The sequence below is a fragment of the Carcharhinus amblyrhynchos genome, unplaced genomic scaffold (genome assembly GCF_965287045.1).
Source record: "Carcharhinus amblyrhynchos unplaced genomic scaffold, sCarAmb.v2.hapA chromosome_151, whole genome shotgun sequence".
Lineage (NCBI taxonomy): Eukaryota > Metazoa > Chordata > Chondrichthyes > Carcharhiniformes > Carcharhinidae > Carcharhinus > Carcharhinus amblyrhynchos.
In genome coordinates, this window is record NW_027649891.1 from 274,099 (window position 1) to 293,442 (window position 19,344).

At 60.9% G+C, this 19,344-nt stretch overlaps 1 protein-coding gene across 1 annotated transcript; it reads left to right on the forward strand.

The window, feature by feature from the left end:
* The first annotated feature begins 3,561 nt into the window (after positions 1 to 3,561).
* On the forward strand, positions 3,562 to 18,023 carry LOC145338707 (haptoglobin-like). Its single transcript, XM_080183107.1, has 7 exons — positions 3,562 to 3,567; positions 5,338 to 5,370; positions 6,137 to 6,278; positions 8,681 to 8,755; positions 14,560 to 14,694; positions 16,339 to 16,413; positions 17,247 to 18,023. The coding sequence occupies exons 1-7, from the start codon at positions 3,562 to 3,564 to the stop codon at positions 18,020 to 18,022; spliced, it is 1,242 nt and encodes a 413-aa protein (XP_080039233.1). The 3' UTR covers position 18,023.
* Positions 18,024 to 19,344: the final 1,321 nt, after the last annotated feature.

Genomic DNA, 19,344 nt, shown 5'->3' on the forward strand with positions numbered 1-19,344 from the left:
ACTGTGGGAGGGTCAGTGGTGAGGGAGCGCCGCACTGTGGGAGGGTCAGTGCTGAGGGAGCGCCGCACTGTGGGGGGGTCGGTGCTGAGGGAGCGCCGCACTGTGGGAGGGTCAGTGCTGAGGGAGCGCCGCACTGTGGGAGGGTCAGTGGTGATGGAACGCCGCACTGTGGGAGGGTCAGTGGTGAGGGAGCACCGCACTTTGGGAGGGTCGGTGCTGAGGCAGCGCCGCACTGTGGGAGTTTGTCTCCAGGATAAGTTCGTTCCTGGAACAGGTTTTAATAATGTTTTATTTCAACCTTTTATTTTAACCAGGTTTTCGCGTTGACCCCAGGGGGCACCATGGCGGTGAGTGTTTTTACAATGTTAGTTACTCTGGGCTCTGTGGAGATCTTGATGTGTATCTGAATAAGGGTGGTTTATGCTGGATTCGCAGTGCTGAGGGAGCGCCGCACTGTGGGAGGGTCAGTGCTGAGGGAGCGCCGCACCGTGGGAGGGTCAGTGCTGAGAGAGCGCCGCACTGTGGGAGGGTCAGTGCTGAGGGAGCGCCGCACTGTGCGAGGTTCGGTACTGAGGGAGCGCCGCACTGTGGGAGGGTCAGTGCTGAGGGAGCACAGCAATGTGGGAGGGTCAGTGCTGAGGGAGCGCCGCACTGTGGGATGGTCGGTGCTGAGGGAGCGCCGCACTGTGGGAGGGTCGGTGCTGAGGGAGCGCCGCACTGTGGGATGGTCAGTGCTGAGGGAACGCCGCACTGCGGGAGGGTCGGTGCTGAGGGCGCGCCGCACTGTGGGAGGGTCAGTGCTGAGGGACCGCGCACTGCGGGAGGGACGGAGCTGAGGGAGCGCCGCACTGTGGGAGGGTCGGAGCCGAGGGAGCGCCGCACTGTGGGAGGGTCAGTGCTGAGAGAGCGCCGCACTGTGTGAGGGTCAGTGCTGGGGGAGAGCCGCACTGTGGGAGGGTCAGTGCTGGGGGAGCGCCGCACTGTGGGAGGGTCAGTGCTGAGGGGAGCCGCACTGTGGGAAGGTCAGTGCTGGGGGAGCGCCGCACTGTGGGAGGGTCAGTGCTGAGGGAGCACCGCACTGTGGGAGGGTCAGTGCTGAGGGAGCGCCGCACTGTGGGAGGGTCGGTGCTGAGGGAGCGCTGCACTGTGGGATGGTCAGTGCTGAGGGAGCACCGCACTGTGGGAGGGTCAGTGCTGAGGGAGTGCCGCACTGCGGGAGGGTCGGAGCTGAGGGAGCGCCGCACTGTGGGAGGGTCAGTGCTGAGGGAGCGCCGCACTGTGAGAGGGTCGGTGCTGAGGGAGCGCCGCACTGTGGGATGGTCAGTGCTGAGGGAGCACCGCACTGTGGGAGGGTCAGTGCTGAGGGAGTGCCGCACTGCGGGAGGGTCAGTGCTGAGGGAGCGCCGCACTGTGGGAGGGTCGGTGCTGAGGGAGCGCTGCACTGTGGGATGGTCAGTGCTGAGGGAGCACCGCACTGTGGGAGGGTCAGTGCTGAGGGAGTGCCGCACTGCGGGAGGGTCGGAGCTGAGGGAGCGCCGCACTGTGGGAGGGTCAGTGCTGAGGGAGCGCCGCACTGTGAGAGGGTCGGTGCTGAGGGAGCGCCGCACTGTGGGATGGTCAGTGCTGAGGGAGCACCGCACTGTGGGAGGGTCAGTGCTGAGGGAGCACCGCACTGTGGGAGGGTCAGTGCTGAGGGAGCACCGCACTGTGGGAGGGTCAGTGCTGAGGGAGCGCCGCACTGTGGGAGGGTCGGTGCTGAGGGAGCGCTGCACTGTGGGATGGTCAGTGCTGAGGGAGCACCGCACTGTGGGAGGGTCAGTGCTGAGGGAGTGCCGCACTGCGGGAGGGTCGGAGCTGAGGGAGCGCTGCACTGTGGGATGGTCAGTGCTGAGGGAGCACCGCACTGTGGGAGGGTCAGTGCTGAGGGAGTGCCGCACTGCGGGAGGGTCGGAGCTGAGGGAGCGCCGCACTGTGGGAGGGTCAGTGCTGAGGGAGCGCCGCACTGTGAGAGGGTCGGTGCTGAGGGAGCGCCGCACTGTGGGAGGGTCAGTGGTGAGGGAGCGCCGCACTGTGGGAGGGTCAGTGCTGAGGAGCGCCGCACTGTGGGGGGGTCGGTGCTGAGGGAGCGCCGCACTGTGGGAGGGTCGGTGCTGAGGGAGCGCTGCACTGTGGGATGGTCAGTGCTGAGGGAGCACCGCACTGTGGGAGGGTCAGTGCTGAGGGAGTGCCGCACTGCGGGAGGGTCGGAGCTGAGGGAGCGCCGCACTGTGGGAGGGTCAGTGCTGAGGGAGCGCCGCACTGTGAGAGGGTCGGTGCTGAGGGAGCGCCGCACTGTGGGATGGTCAGTGCTGAGGGAGCACCGCACTGTGGGAGGGTCAGTGCTGAGGGAGCACCGCACTGTGGGAGGGTCAGTGCTGAGGGAGCACCGCACTGTGGGAGGGTCAGTGCTGAGGGAGCGCCGCACTGTGGGAGGGTCGGTGCTGAGGGAGCGCTGCACTGTGGGATGGTCAGTGCTGAGGGAGCACCGCACTGTGGGAGGGTCAGTGCTGAGGGAGTGCCGCACTGCGGGAGGGTCGGAGCTGAGGGAGCGCCGCACTGTGGGAGGGTCAGTGCTGAGGGAGCGCCGCACTGTGAGAGGGTCAGTGCTGAGGGAGCGCCGCACTGTGGGAGGGTCAGTGCTGAGGGAGCGCCGCACTGTGGGAGGGTCGGTGCTGAGGGAGCGCTGCACTGTGGGATGGTCAGTGCTGAGGGAGCACCGCACTGTGGGAGGGTCAGTGCTGAGGGAGTGCCGCACTGCGGGAGGGTCGGAGCTGAGGGAGCGCCGCACTGTGGGAGGGTCAGTGCTGAGGGAGCGCCGCACTGTGAGAGGGTCGGTGCTGAGGGAGCGCCGCACTGTGGGATGGTCAGTGCTGAGGGAGCACCGCACTGTGGGAGGGTCAGTGCTGAGGGCGTGCCGCACTGCGGGAGGGTCGGAGCTGAGGGAGCGCCGCACTGTGGGAGGGGCAGTGCTGAGGGAGCGCCGCACTGTGGGAAGGTCATTCCTGAGGGAGCGCCGCACTGCGGGAGGGTCAGTGCTGAGGGAGCGCCGCACTTTGGAGGGTCGGTGCTGAGGGAGCGCCGCACTGTGGGAGGGTCAGTGCTGAGGGAGCGCCACACTGTGGGAGGGTCAGTGCTGAGGGAGCGCCGTACTGTGGAAGGGTCGGTTCTGTGGGAGCGCCGCACTGTGGGTGTGTCGGTGCTGAGGGAGCGCCGCACTGTGGGAGGGTCAGTGCTGAGGGAGCACCGCACTGTGGGAGGGTCAGTGCTGAGGGAGCGCTGCACTGTGGGAGGGTCAGTACTGAGGGAGCGTCGCACTGTGGGAGGGTCAGTGCTGAGGGAGCGCCGCGCTGAGTGAGGGATGGTGTTGAGGGAGCGCTGCACTGTGGTAGGGTCAGTGGTGAGGGAGCGCCGCACTGTGGGAGTTTGTCTCCAGGATAAGTTCGTTCCTGGAACAGGTTTTAATAATGTTTTATTTCAATCTTTTATTTTAACCAGGTTTTGGCGTTGAGCCCAGGGGGCACCATGACGGTGAGTGTTTTTACAATGTTAGTTACTCTGGGCTCTGTGGAGATCTTGATGTGTATCTGAATAAGGGTGGTTTATGCTGGATTCGCAGTGCTGAGGGAGCACCGCACTGTGGGAGGGTCAGTGCTGAGGGAGTGCCGCGCACTGTGGGAGGGTCGGTGCTGAGGGAGCGCTGCACTGTGGGAGGGTCAGTGCTGAGGGAGCACCGCACTATGGGAGGGTCGGTGCTGAGGGAGCGCCGCACTGCAGGAGTTACTCATCAGGATTTCGGAATTCCAAGGTGTGTTTCTAACAATGTTTAATTTCAATCTTTTTTTTCGCAGCTCATCCTGTTGTTGAGTGACATTTATCTGTTATTCAGGGCTCTGTGCAGATGCGAAATTGTATCTGAGTGAGGGTGGATTACATTGGGAGGGTCGGTGCTGATGGAGCGCTGCACTGTGGGAGGGTCAGTGCTGAGGGAGCGCCGCATTGCGGGAGGGTCAGTGCTGAGGGAGCGCCACACTTTGGAGGGTCGGTGCTGAGGGAGCGCCGCACTGTGGGAGGGTCAGTGCTGAGGGAGCGCCGCATTGCGGGAGGGTCAGTGCTGAGGGAGCGCCGCACTTTGGAGGGTCGGTGCTGAGGGAGCGCCGCACTGTGGGAGGTTCAGAGCTGAGGGAGCGCCACACTGTGGGAGGGTCACTGCTGAGGGAGCGCCGTACTGTGGAAGGGTCGGTTCTGTGGGAGCGCCGCACTGTGGGTGTGTCGGTGTCTGAGGGAGCGCCGCACTGTGGGTGTGTCGGTGCTGAGGGAGCGCCGCACTGTGGGAGGGTCAGTGCTGAGGGAGCGCGTGGCTGTGGGGGGGTCAGCGCTGAGGGACCGCCGCACTGTGGGAGGGTCAGTGCTGAGGGAGCACCGCACTGTGGGAGGGTCAGTGCTGAGGGAGCGCCGCACTGTGGGAGGGTCAGTGCTGAGGGAGCACCGCGCTGTGGGAGGGTCGGTGTTGAGGGAGCGCCGCACTGTGGGAGGGTCAGTGCTGAGGGAGCGCCGCACTGTGGGAGGGTCAGTGCTGAGGGAGCGCCGCACAGTGAGAGGGTTGGTGTTGAGGAGCGCCGCACTGTGGGAGGGTCAGTGCTGAGGGAGCGCCGCACTGTGGGAGGGTCAGTGCTGAGGGAGCGCCGCACAGTGAGAGGGTTGGTGCTTAGGGAGCGCCGCACTGTGGGAGGGTCAGTGCTGAGGGAGCGCCGCATTGTGGGAGGGTCAGTGCTGACGGAGCGCCGCACAGTGGAGGGTTGGTTGTTGAGGGAGCGCCGCACTGTGGGAGGGTCAGTGCTGAGGGAGCGCCGCACTGTGGGAGGGTCAGTGCTGAGGGAGCGCCGCACAGTGAGAGGGTTGGTGCTTAGGGAGCGCCGCACTGTGGGAGGGTCAGTGCTGAGGGAGCGCCGCATTGTGGGAGGGTCAGTGCTGACGGAGCGCCGCACTGTGGGAGGGTCGGTGTTGAGGGAGCGCCGCACTGTGGGAGGGGTCAGTGCTGAGGGAGCGCCGCATTGTGGGAGGGTCAGTGCTGAGGGAGCGCCGCATTGTGGGAGGGTCAGTGCTGACGGAGCGTCGCACTGTGGGAGGGTCGGTGCTGAGGGAGCGCTGCACCATGAGAGGGTCGGTGCTGAGGGAGCGCCGCACAGTGAGAGGGTCGGTGCTGAGAGAGCGCCGCACTGTGGGAATAACTTCCCAGGGAATGGTGGATTATGGGAACTGGGTCTATCAGTGTTTTATTTCCATCTATTTTTTGTCCAGCTGATGAAGCTGAGGATATCAGACACCAGCATGGTGAGTGTGTTTGCAATGTTAGTATTCTGGGCTCTCTGGAGACCTGGCTTTGCGGAATGAACCTGGACAAGTGTCGGATCTCTCTGTGGGGGAACATTTGGGGAATCGTGATCATAACTCTGTCTCCTTCACACTCGCACTCGAGGGAACTGGGACCAAGCTATCTTGAAGCCATCAGGCAGGAAATTCGAGGCGGAAATTGTTGCACTGTGGGATGGTTGGTGCTCAGGGAGTGCCGCACTGTGGGAGGGTCAGTGCTGAGGGAGCGCCGCACTGTGGGAGGGTCAGTGCTGAGGGAGCGCCGCACTGTGGGAGGGTCAGTGTCGAGGGAGTGCCGCACTGTGGGAGGGTCAGTGCTGGGGGAGCACCGCACTGTGGGAGGGTCAGTGCTGAGGGAGCACCGCACTGTGGGAGGGTCAGTGCTGAGGGAGCACCGCACTGTGGGAGGGTCAGTGCTGAGGGAGCGCCGCACTGTGGGAGGGTCAGTGGCGAGGGAGCACCGCACTGTGGGAGGGTCAGTGCTGAGGGAGCACCGCACTGTGGGAGGGTCAGTGCTGAGGGAGCACGCACTGTGGGAGGGTCAGTGCTGAGGGAGCGCCGCACTGTGGGAGGGTCAGTGGCGAGGGAGCGCCGCACTGTGGGTGGGTCAGTGCCGAGGGAGCCACACACTGTGGGTGGGAGGTGAAGGACTAAATGTGTTACTGATCTGTGCCTCACTGCACTCCCTCTCCATCTCTCTCTCTCTCTCTCTGTCTCTCCTCCTGTTTTAGTTCACTGCGGCGTTCCTGCGAATATTTCTCACGGACATTATGAATATCTGTCTCATCACGATGATGACACCTATCTTTCCGTGATCAAGTATGTTTGCGATGGCCCGGTCTACCACCTCGACGATCCCGAGGAGGTAGGTAACCGCTGGTGTCCGGGGCCGAACCATCAAAGTGTAATCGAGTGAGAAAATGTGCCCCCAACCCCACCCCACCAACCAAAAAGAAAATCGTGCATCCCGTTCTGCTGACTATTGGGCTGAAATATTCTAGGGCAGCCTGTAACCTGACGTTGGTGGAATTTGGGGATACAGGTGTATTGCCAGCCAAATTCACCGAACACTCACTGAACGTTCGATGACACGCTGTTCTTATTCTTCTCTGAGTGAGCTGTGTCGATTGTGCTCCACCCACCGGCCTCCGGGTTATGGTTACAAGGCGACCAAGATTGTGTTCGCAATGTTTACCGGGTTAACTGAGGAGATCGCGAGCGGGCCTGGGGTGGCGGGGTGCCACCAGTGATAGTTTTTTTTTGAGAATGATGGGGAGAAACACCAGCCGTCCTGATATAAAAGGATGGCCATGTCGGATAAGCAGCAAACCTGCGCCATAAGGAACGCTGTGAAGAGTTCCCCTGGTAAATTTAAGCGATTGTTCCCAGACCGAGAGAAGCAGCTTCAGAGTCGGGTAAACTTCTGGTTCATTCTACCAAGGACACAACCAGGAAGAGAATATTTCGAGCCCAGTGTTGTTGGCTGAAACTGGGAGGGTTCCTGACCTTGCTAAGCTGGGAGATCCAGGAAAGAGTGATCATAATATTAGGCAATTTTGGAATGGGTTTGGGAGCAATTTGATGAAATCCAAAATTAGCTGTTGTAAATCCCACATTCTGAGGCCCATCCCTCATTCACCCTGCCCTCTCCCTGTCTCCCTCACTCCCCCCGCCCTCTCCCTGTCTCCCTCACTCCCCCCACCCTCTCCCTGTCTCCCTCACTCCCCCCGCCCTCTCCCTGTCTCCCTCACTCCTCCCACCCTCTTCCCCACTCCCTCGCTCCCCCTGCCCTCTCCCCGTCTCCCTCGGTCCCACTGCCCTCTCCCCGTCTCCCTCGCTCCCCCCGCCCTCTCCCCGTCTCCCTCACTCCCCCCACCCTCTCACTGTCTCCCTCTCTCCCCCCGCCCTCTCCCCGTCTCCCTCACTCCCCCCACCCTCTCCCTGTCTCCCTCGCTCCCCCGCCCTCTCCCCGTCTCCCTCACTCCCCCCACCCTCTCCCCGTCTCCCTCACTCCCCCCTCCCTCTCCCCGTCTTCCTCACTCCCCCCACCCTCTCCCCGTCTCCCTCACTCCCCCCGCCCTCTCCCCCTCTCCCTCACTCCCCCCGCCCTCTCCCTCACTCCCCCCACCCTCTCCCCGTCTCCCTCACTCCCCCCGCCCTCTCCCCCTCTCCCTCACTCCCCCGCCCTCTCCCCCTCTCCCTCACTCCCCCCGCCCTCTCCCTGTCTCCCTCTCTCCCCCCGCCCTCTCCCCCTCTCCCTCACTCCCCCCACCCTCTCCCTGTCTCCCTCACTCCCCCACCCTCTCCCTGTCTCCCTCACTCCCCCCACCCTCTCCCTGTCTCCCTCACTCCCCCCACCCTCTCCCCGTCTCCCTCACTCCCCCCGCCCTCTCCCCCTCTCCCGCACTCCCCCCGCCCTCTCCCCGTCTCCCTCACTCCCCCCGCCCTCCCCTCGCTCCCCCCGCCCTCTCCCTGTCTCCCTCACTCCCCCCACCCTCTCCCTGTCTCCCTCACTCCCCCAGCCCTCTCCCCCTCTCCCTCACTCCCCCCGCCCTCTCCCTGTCTCCCTCACTCCCCCCGCCCTCTCCCTGTCTCCCTCACTCCCCCAGCCCTCTCCCCGTCTCCCTCACTCCCCCCACCCTCTCCCCGTCTCCCTCGCTCCCCCCACCCTCTTAACCTCTCCCTCGCTCCCCCCGCCTTCTCCCCGTCCCCCTCTCTCCCTCGCCGTCTCCCCGTCCCCCTCTCTCCCTCTCCCCGTCCCCCCTCTCTCCCCCGCCCTCTCCCTGTCTCCCTCGCTCCCCCCGCCCGCTCCCCGTCTCCCTTGCTCCCCCCGCCTTCTCCCCGTCCACCTCTCTCCCTCGCCCTCTCCCCATCCCCCTCTCTCCCTCTCCCCGTCCCCCTCTCTCCCCCGCCCTCTCCCTGTCTCCCTCTCTCCCTCGCCCTCTCCCTGTCTCCCTCTCTCCCTCGCCCACTCCCTGTCTCCCTCTCTCCCTCGCCCTCTCCCTGTCTCCCTCTCTCCCTCGCCCTCTCCCTGTCTCCCTCTCTCCCTTGCCCTCTCCCTGTCTCCCTCACTCCCCTTCCAGCCTCCGCCCCAGGGGGGTAGGGGAGGGGGTTAGAATGATGAAATCGAGGTGGAGGGGGATATTTCAGAGTACCAGGGGGAGGGTGTGTGACACTGCGATGGTTTGGGTAAATGTGGATCCGATTATCTGGATTTGTTCTCAGCCTGTCTCTGTGTCTCTCTCTCTCTGTCTCTCCCTCTGGTCTCTAGCTGTCTACATTTGTACAGAACAGAACAAGTGGAAGAACGCAAAACTGAAGTACAAATTGCCAGAATGTCACAAAGGTGAGAGAGAGATTAACCTCAGTAACACACAGTCTCCCTGTCCCCTCGGTTACACCACACTCGGAGCACAGTTCCCGCCTCCCTATCCCCTCGGTTAGACCCACACTCGGAGCACAGTTCCCGCCTCCCTATCCCCTCGGTTAGACCCACACTCGGAGCACAGTTCCCGTCTCCCTATCCCCTCGGTTAGACCACAGTCGGAGCACCGGAGCACAGTTCCCGTCACCCTATCCCCTCGGTGAGACCCACACTCGGAGCACAGTTCCCGTCTCCCTATCCCCTCGGTTAGACCACAGTCGGAGCACCGGAGCACAGTTCCCGTCACCCTATCCCCTCGGTGAGACCCACACTCGGAGAACAGTTCCCGTCTCCCTATCCCCTCGATTAGACCCACACTCGGAGCACAGTTCCCGTCTCCCTATCCCCTCGGTTAGACCCACACTCGGAGCACAGTTCCCGTCTCCCTATCCCCTCGCTTAGACCCACACTCGGAGCAAAGTTCCCGTCTCCCGATTCCCACAGTTCGACCACACTCGGAGCACAGTTCCCGTCTCCCTATCCCCTCAGTTAGACCCACACTCGGAGCACAGTTCCCGTCTCCCTATCCCCTCGATTAGACCCACACTCGGAGCACAGTTCCCGTCTCCCTATCCCCTCGTTTAGACCCACACTCGGAGCACAGTTCCCGTCTCCCTATCCCCTCGGTTCGACCCACACTCGGAGCACAGTTCCCGTCTCCCTATCCCCTCAGTTAGACCCACACTCGGAGCACAGTTCCCGTCTCCCTATCCCCTCGGTTAGACCCACACTCGGAGCACAGTTCCCGTCTCCCTATCCCCTCGGTTAGACCCACACTAGGAGCACAGTTAACGTCTCCCTATCCCCTCGGTTAGACCACACTCGGAGCACAGTTCCCGTCTCCCTATCCCCTCGGTTAGACCCACACTCGGAGCACAGTTAACGTCTCCCTATGCCCTCGGTTAGACCCACACTCGGAGCACAGTTCCCGTCTCCCTATCCCCTCAGTTAGACCCACACTCGGAGCACAGTTCCCGTCTCCCTATCCCCTCGGTTAGACCCACACTCAGAGCACAGTTCCCGTCTCCCTATCCCCTCAGTTAGACCCACACTCGGAGCACAGTTCCCGTCTCCCTATCCCCTCGGTTAGACCCACACTCGGAGCACAGTTAACGTCTCCCTATCCCCTCGGTTAGACCACACTCGGAGCACAGGTCCCGTCTCCCTATCCCCTCGGTTAGACCCACACTCGGAGCACAGTTCCGGTCTCCCTATCCCCTCGGTTAGACCCACACTCAGAGCACAGTTCCGGTCTCCCTATCCCCTCGATTAGACCCACACTCGGAGCAAAGTTCCCGTCTCCCGATTCCCACAGTTCGACCACACTCAGAGCACAGTTCCCGTCTCCCTATCCCCTCGGTTAGACCCACCCTCGGAGCACAGTTCCTGGTCTCCCTATCCCCTCGATTGGTCCACACTCGGAGCACAGTTCGGGTCTCTCTATCCCCTCAGTTAGACCCACACTCGGAGCACAGTTCCCGTCTCCCTATCCCCTCGGTTAGACCCACACTCAGAGCACAGTTCCCATCTCCCTATCCCCTCGATTAGGACACACTCGGAGCACAGTTCCTGTCTCCCTGTCCCCTCAGTTAGACCCACACTCGGAGCATTGTTTCAGTGTCCCTATCCCCTCGGTTAGACCACACTCGGAATATCGTTCCGGTCTCCCTATTGCCTCAGTTAGATCCACACTCGGAGCACAGTCCCGTCTCCCTATCCCCTCGATTATACCACACTCGGAGCAAAGTTCCCGTCTCACTATCCCCTCGGTTAGACCCACTCTTGGAGCACAGTTCCCGTCTCCCTATCCCCTCGATTAGACCCACACTCGGAGCACAGTTACGGTCTCCCTATCCCCTCGATTAGACCACACTCAGAGCACAGTTCTGTTCTCCCTATCCCCTCGATTAGACCCACACTCGAAGCACAGTTCCCGTCTCCCTATCCCCTCGGTTAGACCTACACTCGGAGCACAGTTTTGGTCTCCCTATGCCCTCGGTTAGACCCAAACTCGGGGCACAGTTCCCATCTCCCTATCCCCTCGATTAGACCCACACTCAGAGCACAGTTCCGGTCTCCCTATCCCCTCGGTTAGACCCACACTCAGAGCACAGTTCCCGTCTCCCTATCCCCTCGGTTAGACCCACACTCGGAGCACGGTTCCCGTCTCCCTATCCCCTCGATTCGACCCACACTCGGAGCACAGTTCCCGTCTCCCTATCCCCTCGGTTAGACCCACACTCAGAGCACAGTTCCTGTCTCCCTATCCCCTCGGTTAGACCCACACTCGGAGCACAGTTCCAGTCTCCCTATCCCCTCGGTTAGAACCACACTCAGAGCACAGTTCCAGTCTCCCTATCCCCTCGATTAGACCCACACTCGGAGCACAGTTCCCGTCTCCCTATCCCCTCGGTTCGACCCACACTCGGAGCACAGTTCCAGTCTCCCTATCCCCTCGATTAGACCCACACTCGGGGCACAGTTACCGTCACCTTATCCCCTCGATTAGACGCACACTCGGGGCACAGTTCCCGTCTCCCTATCCCCTCGGTCAGACCCACACTAGGAGCACTGTTCCCGTCTCCCTATCCCCTCAGTTAGACCCACACTCGGAGCACCATTCACGTCTCCCTATCCCCTCGATTCGACCCACACTCGGAGCACAGTTCCCGTCTCCCTATCCCCTCGGTTAGACCCACACTCAGAGCACAGTTCCTGTCTCCCTATCCCCTCGGTTAGACCCACACTCGGAGCACAGTTCCAGTCTTCCTATCCCCTTGATTAGACCCACACTCGGAGCACAGTTCCCGACTCCGTATCCCCTCGGTTAGACCCACACTCGGAGCACAGTTCCCGGTCTCCCTGTCCCCTCGGTTAGACCCACACTCAGAGCACAGTTCCAGTCTCCCTATCCCCTCGATTAGACCCACACTCGGAGCACAGTTCCCGTCTCCCTATCCCCTCGGTTCGACCCACACTCGGAGCACAGTTCCAGTCTCCCTATCCCCTCGATTAGACCCACACTCGGGGCACAGTTCCCGTCACCCTATCCCCTCGATTAGACGCACACTCGGGGCACAGTTCCCGTCACCCTATCCCCTCGATTAGACCCACACTCGTGGCACAGTTCCCGTCTCCCTATCCCCTCGATTAGACGCACACTCGGGGCACAGTTCCCGTCTCCCTATCCCCTCGATTAGACCCACACTCAGAGCAAAGTTCGCGTCTCCCTACCCCTGCGGCTAGACCCACACACTCAGAGCTCAGATCCCGTCTCCCTATCCCCTCGGTTAGACCCACACTCGGAGCACAGTTCCGGTCTCCCTGTCCCCTCAATTAGACCCACACATGGAGCACACTTCCCGTCTCCCTATCCCCTCGGTCAGACCCACACTAGGAGCACTGCTCCCATCTCCCTATCCCCTCGGTTAGACCCACACTCGGAGCACAGTTCATGTCTCCCTATCCCCACGATTAGGACACACTCGGAGCACAGTTCCTGTCTCCCTGTCCCCCCAGTTAGACCCACACTCGGAGCATTGTTTCAGTGTCCGTCTCCCCTCGGTTAGACCACACACGGAATATCGTTCCGGTCTCCCTATTGCCTCAGTTAGACCCACACTCGGAGCACAGTTCCTGTCTCCCTATCCCCTCGATTATACCACACTCGGAGCAAAGTGTCCGTCTCCCTATCCCCTCGGTTAGACCCACTCTCGGAGCACAGTTCCCGTCTCCCTAACCCCTCGATTAGACCCACACTCAGAGCACAGCTCCCGTCTCCCTATCCCCTCGATTAGACCCACACTCGGAGCACAGCTCCCGTCTCCCTATCCCCTCGATTAGACCCACACTCGGAGCACAGCTCCCGTCTCCCTATCCCCTCAGTTAGACCCACACTCGGAGCACAGTTCCCGGTCTCCCTATCCCCTCGGTTAGACCCACACTCGGAGCACAGTTCCCATCTCCCTATCCCCTCGGTTAGACCCACACTCGGAGCACAGTTCCCGTCTCCCTATCCCCTCGGTTAGACCAACACTCGGAGCACAGTTCCCGTCTCCCTATCCCCTCGGTTAGACCCACACTCGGAGCATAGGTCCCGTCTCCCTATCCCCTCGGTTAGACCACACTCGGAGCACAGGTCCCGTCTCCCTATCCCCTCGATTAGACCCACACTCGGAGCACAGTTCCCGTCTCCCTATCCCCTCGATTAGACCCACACTCGGAGCACAGTTCCCGTCTCCCTATCCCCTCGGTTAGACACACACTCGGAGCACAGTTCCCGTCTCCCTATCCCCTCGGTTAGACCCACACTCGGAGCACAGTTCCGGTCTCCCTATCCCCTCGGTTAGACCCACACTCGGAGCACAGTTAACGTCTCCCTATGCCCTCGGTTAGACCCACGCTCGGAGCACAGTTCCCGTCTCCCTATCCCCTCGATTAGACCCACACTCGGAGCACAGTTCCTGGTCTCCCTATCTCCTCGGTTAGACCCACACTCGGAGCACAGTTCCTGGTCTCCCTATCCCCTCGATTGGACCCACACTCAGAGCACAGTTCCCGTCTCCCTATCCCCTCGATTAGACCCACACTCAGAGCACAGTTCCCGCCTCCCTATCCCCTCGGTTAGACCCACACTCGGAGCACAGTTAACGTCTCCCTATGCCCTCGGTTAGACCCACACTCGGAGCACAGGTCCCGTCTCCCTATCCCCTCGGTTCGACCCACACTCGGAGCACAGTTCCCGTCTCCCTATCCACTCGGTCAGACCCACACTCGGAGCACAGTTCCCGTCTACCTATCCCCTCGGTTAGACCCACACTCGGAGCATAGATAACGTCTCCCTATGCCCTCGGTTAGACCCACACTCGGAGCACAGGTCTCTTCTCCCTATCCCCTCGGGTCGACCCACACTCGGAGCACAGTTCCCGTCTCCCTATCCACTCGGTTAGACCCACACTCGGAGCACAGTTCCTGGTCTCCCTATCCCCTCGATTAGACCCACACTCGGAGCACAGTTCCCGTCTCCCTATCCCCTCGATTAGACCCACACTCGGAGCACAGTTCCCGTCTCCCTATCCCCTCGATTAGACCCACGCTCGGAGCACAGTTCCTGGTCTCCCTATCCCCTCGATTGGACCACACTCGGAGCACAGTTCCCGTCTCCCTATCCCCTCGATTAGACCCACACTCAGAGCACAGTTCCCGTCTCCCTATCTCCTCGGTTAGACCCACACTCGGAGCACAGTTCCGGTCTCCCTATCCCCTCGATTAGACCCACACTCGGAGCAAAGTTCCCGTCTCCCGATTCCCACAGTTCGACCACACTCGGAGCACAGTTCCCGTCTCCCTATCCCCTCGGTTAGACCCACACTCGGAGCACAGTTCCTGTCTCCCTATCCCCTCGGTTAGACCCACACTCGGAGCACAGTTCCCGTCTCCCTATCCCCTCGGTTAGACCCACACTCGGAGCACAGTTCCCGTCTCCCTATCCCCTCGGTTAGACCCACACTCGGAGCACAGTTCCGGTCTCCCTATCCCGACTGAGGAAAGATTAGAGTGGGGAGCGGCGAGATTGTGGGGCTGGGGTTAAAATTCGATCAAGCAATGGCCGATCGAAGGGGAGAGCAGGAATTGGACGGGCAGAAGGGTCTGTTTGAATCCTGCGTTGGTTCGATCTCAGTGTCCCAGATTGAGGAATTCTCCTTCCCTCCCTTTCTATCTCTCAGTTTCCTGCGGCGTTCCGAAGGATATCGAACACGGACACTTTGAATATGTGACAACGCACGGTGTCACGTCGTATCTCTCTGCGATCAAATATACTTGTGACGCAAACTACCACGAAAGAGATTTCAGCGATGAAGGTGGGTTTGAGAAATCTGTCCACAGACAGAGCTGAGGGAGCACCGCAATGTGGGAGGGTCAGTGCTGAGGGAGCGCCGCACTGTGTCAGTGTCAGTGCTGAGGGAGCACCGCACTGTGGGAGGGTCAGTGCTGAGGGAGCACCGCACTGTGGGAGGGTCAGTGCTGAGGGAGCACCGCACTGTGGGAGGGTCAGAGCTGATGGAGCGCCGCACTGTGGGAGGGTCAGTGCTGAAGGAGCACTGCACTGTGGGAGGATCAGAGCTGATGGAGCGCCGCACTGTGGGAGGGTCAGTGCTGAGGGAGCACCGCACTGTGGGAGGGTCAGTGCTGAGGGAGCACCGCACTGTGGGAGGGTCGGTGCTGAGGGAGCACCGCACTCTGGGAGGGTCGGTGCTGAGGGAGCACCGCACTGTGGGAGGGTCAGTGCTGAGGGAGTGCCGCACTGTGGGAGGGTCGGTGCTGAGGCAGGGCCGCACTGTGGGAGGGTCAGTGCTGAGGGAGCGCCGCACTGTGGGAGGGCCAGTGCTGAGGGAGCACCGCACTGTGGGAGGGTCAGTGCTGAGGGAGCACCGCACTGTTGGAGGGTCAGTGCTGAGCGAGCACCGCACTGTGGGAGGGTCAGTGCTGAGGGAGCACCGCACTGTGGGAGGGTCGGTGCAGGAGGGAGCGCCGCACTGTGGGAAGGTCAGTGCTGAGGGAGCGCCGCACTGTGGGAGGGTCAGTGCTGAGGGAGCGCCACACTGTGGGAGGGTCAGTGCTGAGGGAGCACCGCACTGTGGGAGGGTCAGTGCTGAGGGAGGACCGCACTGTTGGAGCGTCGGCACTGAGGGAGCACCGCACTGTGGGAGGGTTAGTGCTGAGGGAGCACCGCACTGTGGGAGGGTCGCTGCTGAGGGAGCGCCACACTGTGGGAGGGTCAGTGCTGAGCGAGCGCCTCACTGTGGGAGGGTCGGTGCTGAGGGAACGCCGCACTGTGGGAGGGTCAGTGCTGAGGGAGCGCCGCACTGTGGGAGGGTCAGTGCTGAGGGAGTGCCGCACTGTGGGAGGGTCAGTGCTGAGGGAGTGCGCACTGTGGGAGGGTCGGTGCTGAGGGAGCACCGCACTGTGGGAGGGTCAGTGCTGAGGGAGCACCGCACTGTGGGAGGGTCAGTGCTGAGGGAGCGCAGCACTGTGGGAGGGTCAGTGCTGAGGGAGCGCCGCACTGTGGGAGGGTCAGTGCTGAGGGAGTGCCGCACTGTGGGAGGGTCAGTGCTGAGGGAGTGCGCACTGTGGGAGGGTCAGTGCTGAGGGAGTGCCGCACTGTGGGAGGGTCAGTGCTGAGGGAGTGCGCACTGTGGGAGGGTCGGTGCTGAGCGAGTGCCGCACTGTGGGAGGGCCAGTGCTGAGGGAGCGCCGCACTGTGGGAAGGTCAGTGCTGAGGGAGCGCCGCACTGTGGGAGGGTCCGTGCTGAGGGAGCACCGCACTGTGGGAGGGTCAGTGCTGAGTGAGCACCGCACTGTGGGAGGGTCAGTGCTGAGGGAGCGCCGCACTGTGGGAGGGTGAGTGCTGAGTGGGTGATGGGCTCTGCGGGGGAGTGTGGGGGGGCTACCGGGGGATATATCAGTTTGCCGTGCTGCACTCTAACCCCTGTTGTGCTGTCTAGGTGTTTATGTCTGTACGATCGAAGGGAAATGGAGAAACACTGACATTGATTTCGAAATCCCTACATGCGAGCCAGGTACAGAATCATATTTACTCTGTCTGCCTTCCATCAGGGACCCCTGTTACACAGGGAGGCTCTCTCTGTCTCTGCGTGTCTCTATGTCTCTCTCTCTCTGTATCTCTCTGTGTCTCTCTGTTTCTCACTCTGTCTCTCTCTCTCTGTCTCTGTCTCTCTCTGTCTCTCTGTCTCTCTCTCTCTCTGCCTCTCCAACTCTATCTCTCTCTCTCTGTCTCTCTCTCTCTGTATCTCTATCTCTGTTTCTGTCTCCATCTCTCTCTCTCTGTCTCTCTCTCTCTCTGTCTCTCTCTCTCTATCTGTCTGTCTGTCTGTCTCTCTCTCTCCCCCTCTCTCTCTCTCTCTTTTCCTCTCTCTCTCTGTCTCTCTCGGTGAGGGGTCAGTCTGATGTTCTGTCTCTCTCTCTCTCTCTCTGTTTCTCTGTCTCTCTCTCTCTCTCTGTCTCTGTCTCTCTCTCTCTGTCTCTCTCTCTCTCTGTCTCTCTCTGTATCTCTCTCTCTCTCTGTCTGTTTCTCTGTCCCTCTCTCTCTCTCACTGTCTGTCTCTCTCTCTCTCTCTGTCTCTCTCTCTCTCTCTGTTTCTCTCTCTCTCTCTGTCTCTCTTTGTCTCTCTCTCTGTCTCTCTCTGTCTCTGTCTCTCTCTCTCTGTTTCTCTCTCTCTCTCTGTCTCTCTCTCTCTCGCTGTCTCTCTCTCTCTCTCTGTCTCTCTCTCTGTCCCTCTCTCTCTCTCTGTTTCTCTCCCTCTCTCTGTCTCTCTCTCTGTTTCTTTCTTTCTCTCTCTCTCTCTCGGTGAGGGATCAGTCTGATGTTCTCTCCCTCTCTCTCTCTCTCTAGTTCTCTGTGGCCGCCCCATGGTCCATTTGGAGACCCACCAGCGGGTGGTGGGGGGCCAGATGGTGGTGAACGGAGCCTCTCCTTGGAGCATGCTGCTGCGGGGGGCCAATGGGGAGATCATCGACGGGGCACTGATTGCCCACCAGTGGATGCTGACTAGCGCCCACGCCCTCCAGGGAGAGGGGCGCTCGGAGGCAGAGATCAAGGCCAATTTCCATGCCTACGTGGGCATCGAGGATGCCCGGGAAATGGACAGTGCCCACGAGGTCCACATCGACAAGATCTTCACCCACCAAAAGACCAAGGATGCCGTGGTCTACAGCAACGACCTGGCCCTGGTCAAACTCAAGGAGAACATCACCTACTCCAATCATATCATGCCCATCTGCCTGCCCGCGCACGACCTGGCTGCCCCGGGCAAGGTGGGCCACCTGGCGGGCTGGGGGATGGGCGTGGAGCTGAAGCCCGCCACCCACCTGCTGTATGTGGAGCTGGGGATGGCCAACGCCAGCCAGTGCCTGCACCAGCTGGCCCAGAAGCAGCCCAGCCTCTTCGCCGAGGACGCCCCCGACCTGTTCTGCACCCAGCGCTCGGCGCTGGAGGAGAACGTGTGCCGGGGGGACCGGGGCGCCCCCTTCGTGGTGGAGGAGGGGGGCGTGGAGTACGCTGCCGGCATCCTCTCCTACGACGAGGCCTGTCGGGCCTACACGTACGCCGTTTACACCAATATCTACAACCACCTCGACTGGCTCAAGGAGATCATGGCCAACCATTGAGTTTGCGGCTAAAAATCAGAGCCGGGGGTGGGGGTTGGGGACACAGAGTGGACAAGCAGTTGGGCAGAGAGTTGTCCGTTTGCGATCAGTGCTGACTCCAACTTCCAGCGAAATTTTCAATAAAAATCCTCGTTGCAAAATATTCCGTCTCTCTTTCTCTCTCTCTCTTTCTCTCTGGCGATGAGTAGGTGGGGAGTTGGCGGGTGGTAAGATTCGTAAGTTTGACACAGAGAGAGATGGGCCGAGTGGCCAGCAGCGAGGTTAAACACTGAAACCTTCTCCCTTGAGCCGCTGACATTGACACGGCAATGAAGTGCGGGTTACACAGGAAATAGCTTCCCACTGTGGACTCTATCTATACCCTTCATAATCTTATACACCTCTATTAGATCCCCCCTCAGTCGCCGTCTTTCAAGGGAAAACAGCCCCAATTTGCCCAATCTTTCCTCATACCCCAGTCCTTCCATACACGGCAACATCCTGGTAAACCTCCTCTGCACTCTCTCCAGAGTCTCCACGTCCTTCCGGTAGTAAGGCGACCAGAACTGGACGCAGGACTCCAAATGCGGCCTAACCAACGTTCTGTACAACTGCGACATTAGACTCCAGCTCTTATATTCTATACCCCTTCCTATAAAGGCTAACATACCATAGGCTTTCTTCACCACACTCTCCACCTGTACTGCCACCTTCAAAGACTTGTGCACTTGCACCCCCAGGTTCTGGGCTCTGCGGAGTCAGCTCAGGACGTTGGACCCAACAAGGAGTGACCTTGTGTGTCTGTGTGTGTGTGTGTGTGTGTGTCTGTGTGTCTGTGTGTATGTGTGTGTGTGTGTGTGTGTGTGTCTGGGTCACCGTGCAGCTCCCGATTTTACAGATTCATCTGTCGATACTGAACTGTTTTCCTCTGGTGAGTTCAGTGGGGGAAGGTTCGGGAGATAAGGGATGGCAGATGCGGGAAGGGGAGGGCTGGAGACGGGAAAGAGAGTGGAGGAGGGCGGCGGGGGCGTGGGGTGGAGACTGGCCAGTCACTGACTCTGCAGTCACTAACTCAATGGAAAGTTCCAGATCTGGGCAGTGGGGAAGGGTCACAAGAGGGAGAGAGGGTGAAAAGCAGCGGGATCGGCGCAGAGAGAGCAATTGCAAAGCACCGAGCCCAGCGGACACCCGTCTCCTCCATGAACAGCTCCGATTGCCCGCGGACGCCCAGACACAGTCTCAACATAAGAAATAGGAGCAGGAGTAGGCCATCCAGCCCTTCGAGCCTGCCCCGCCATTCAATAAGATCATGGCTGATCAGTCGCTGCTCAGTTCCACTTTCC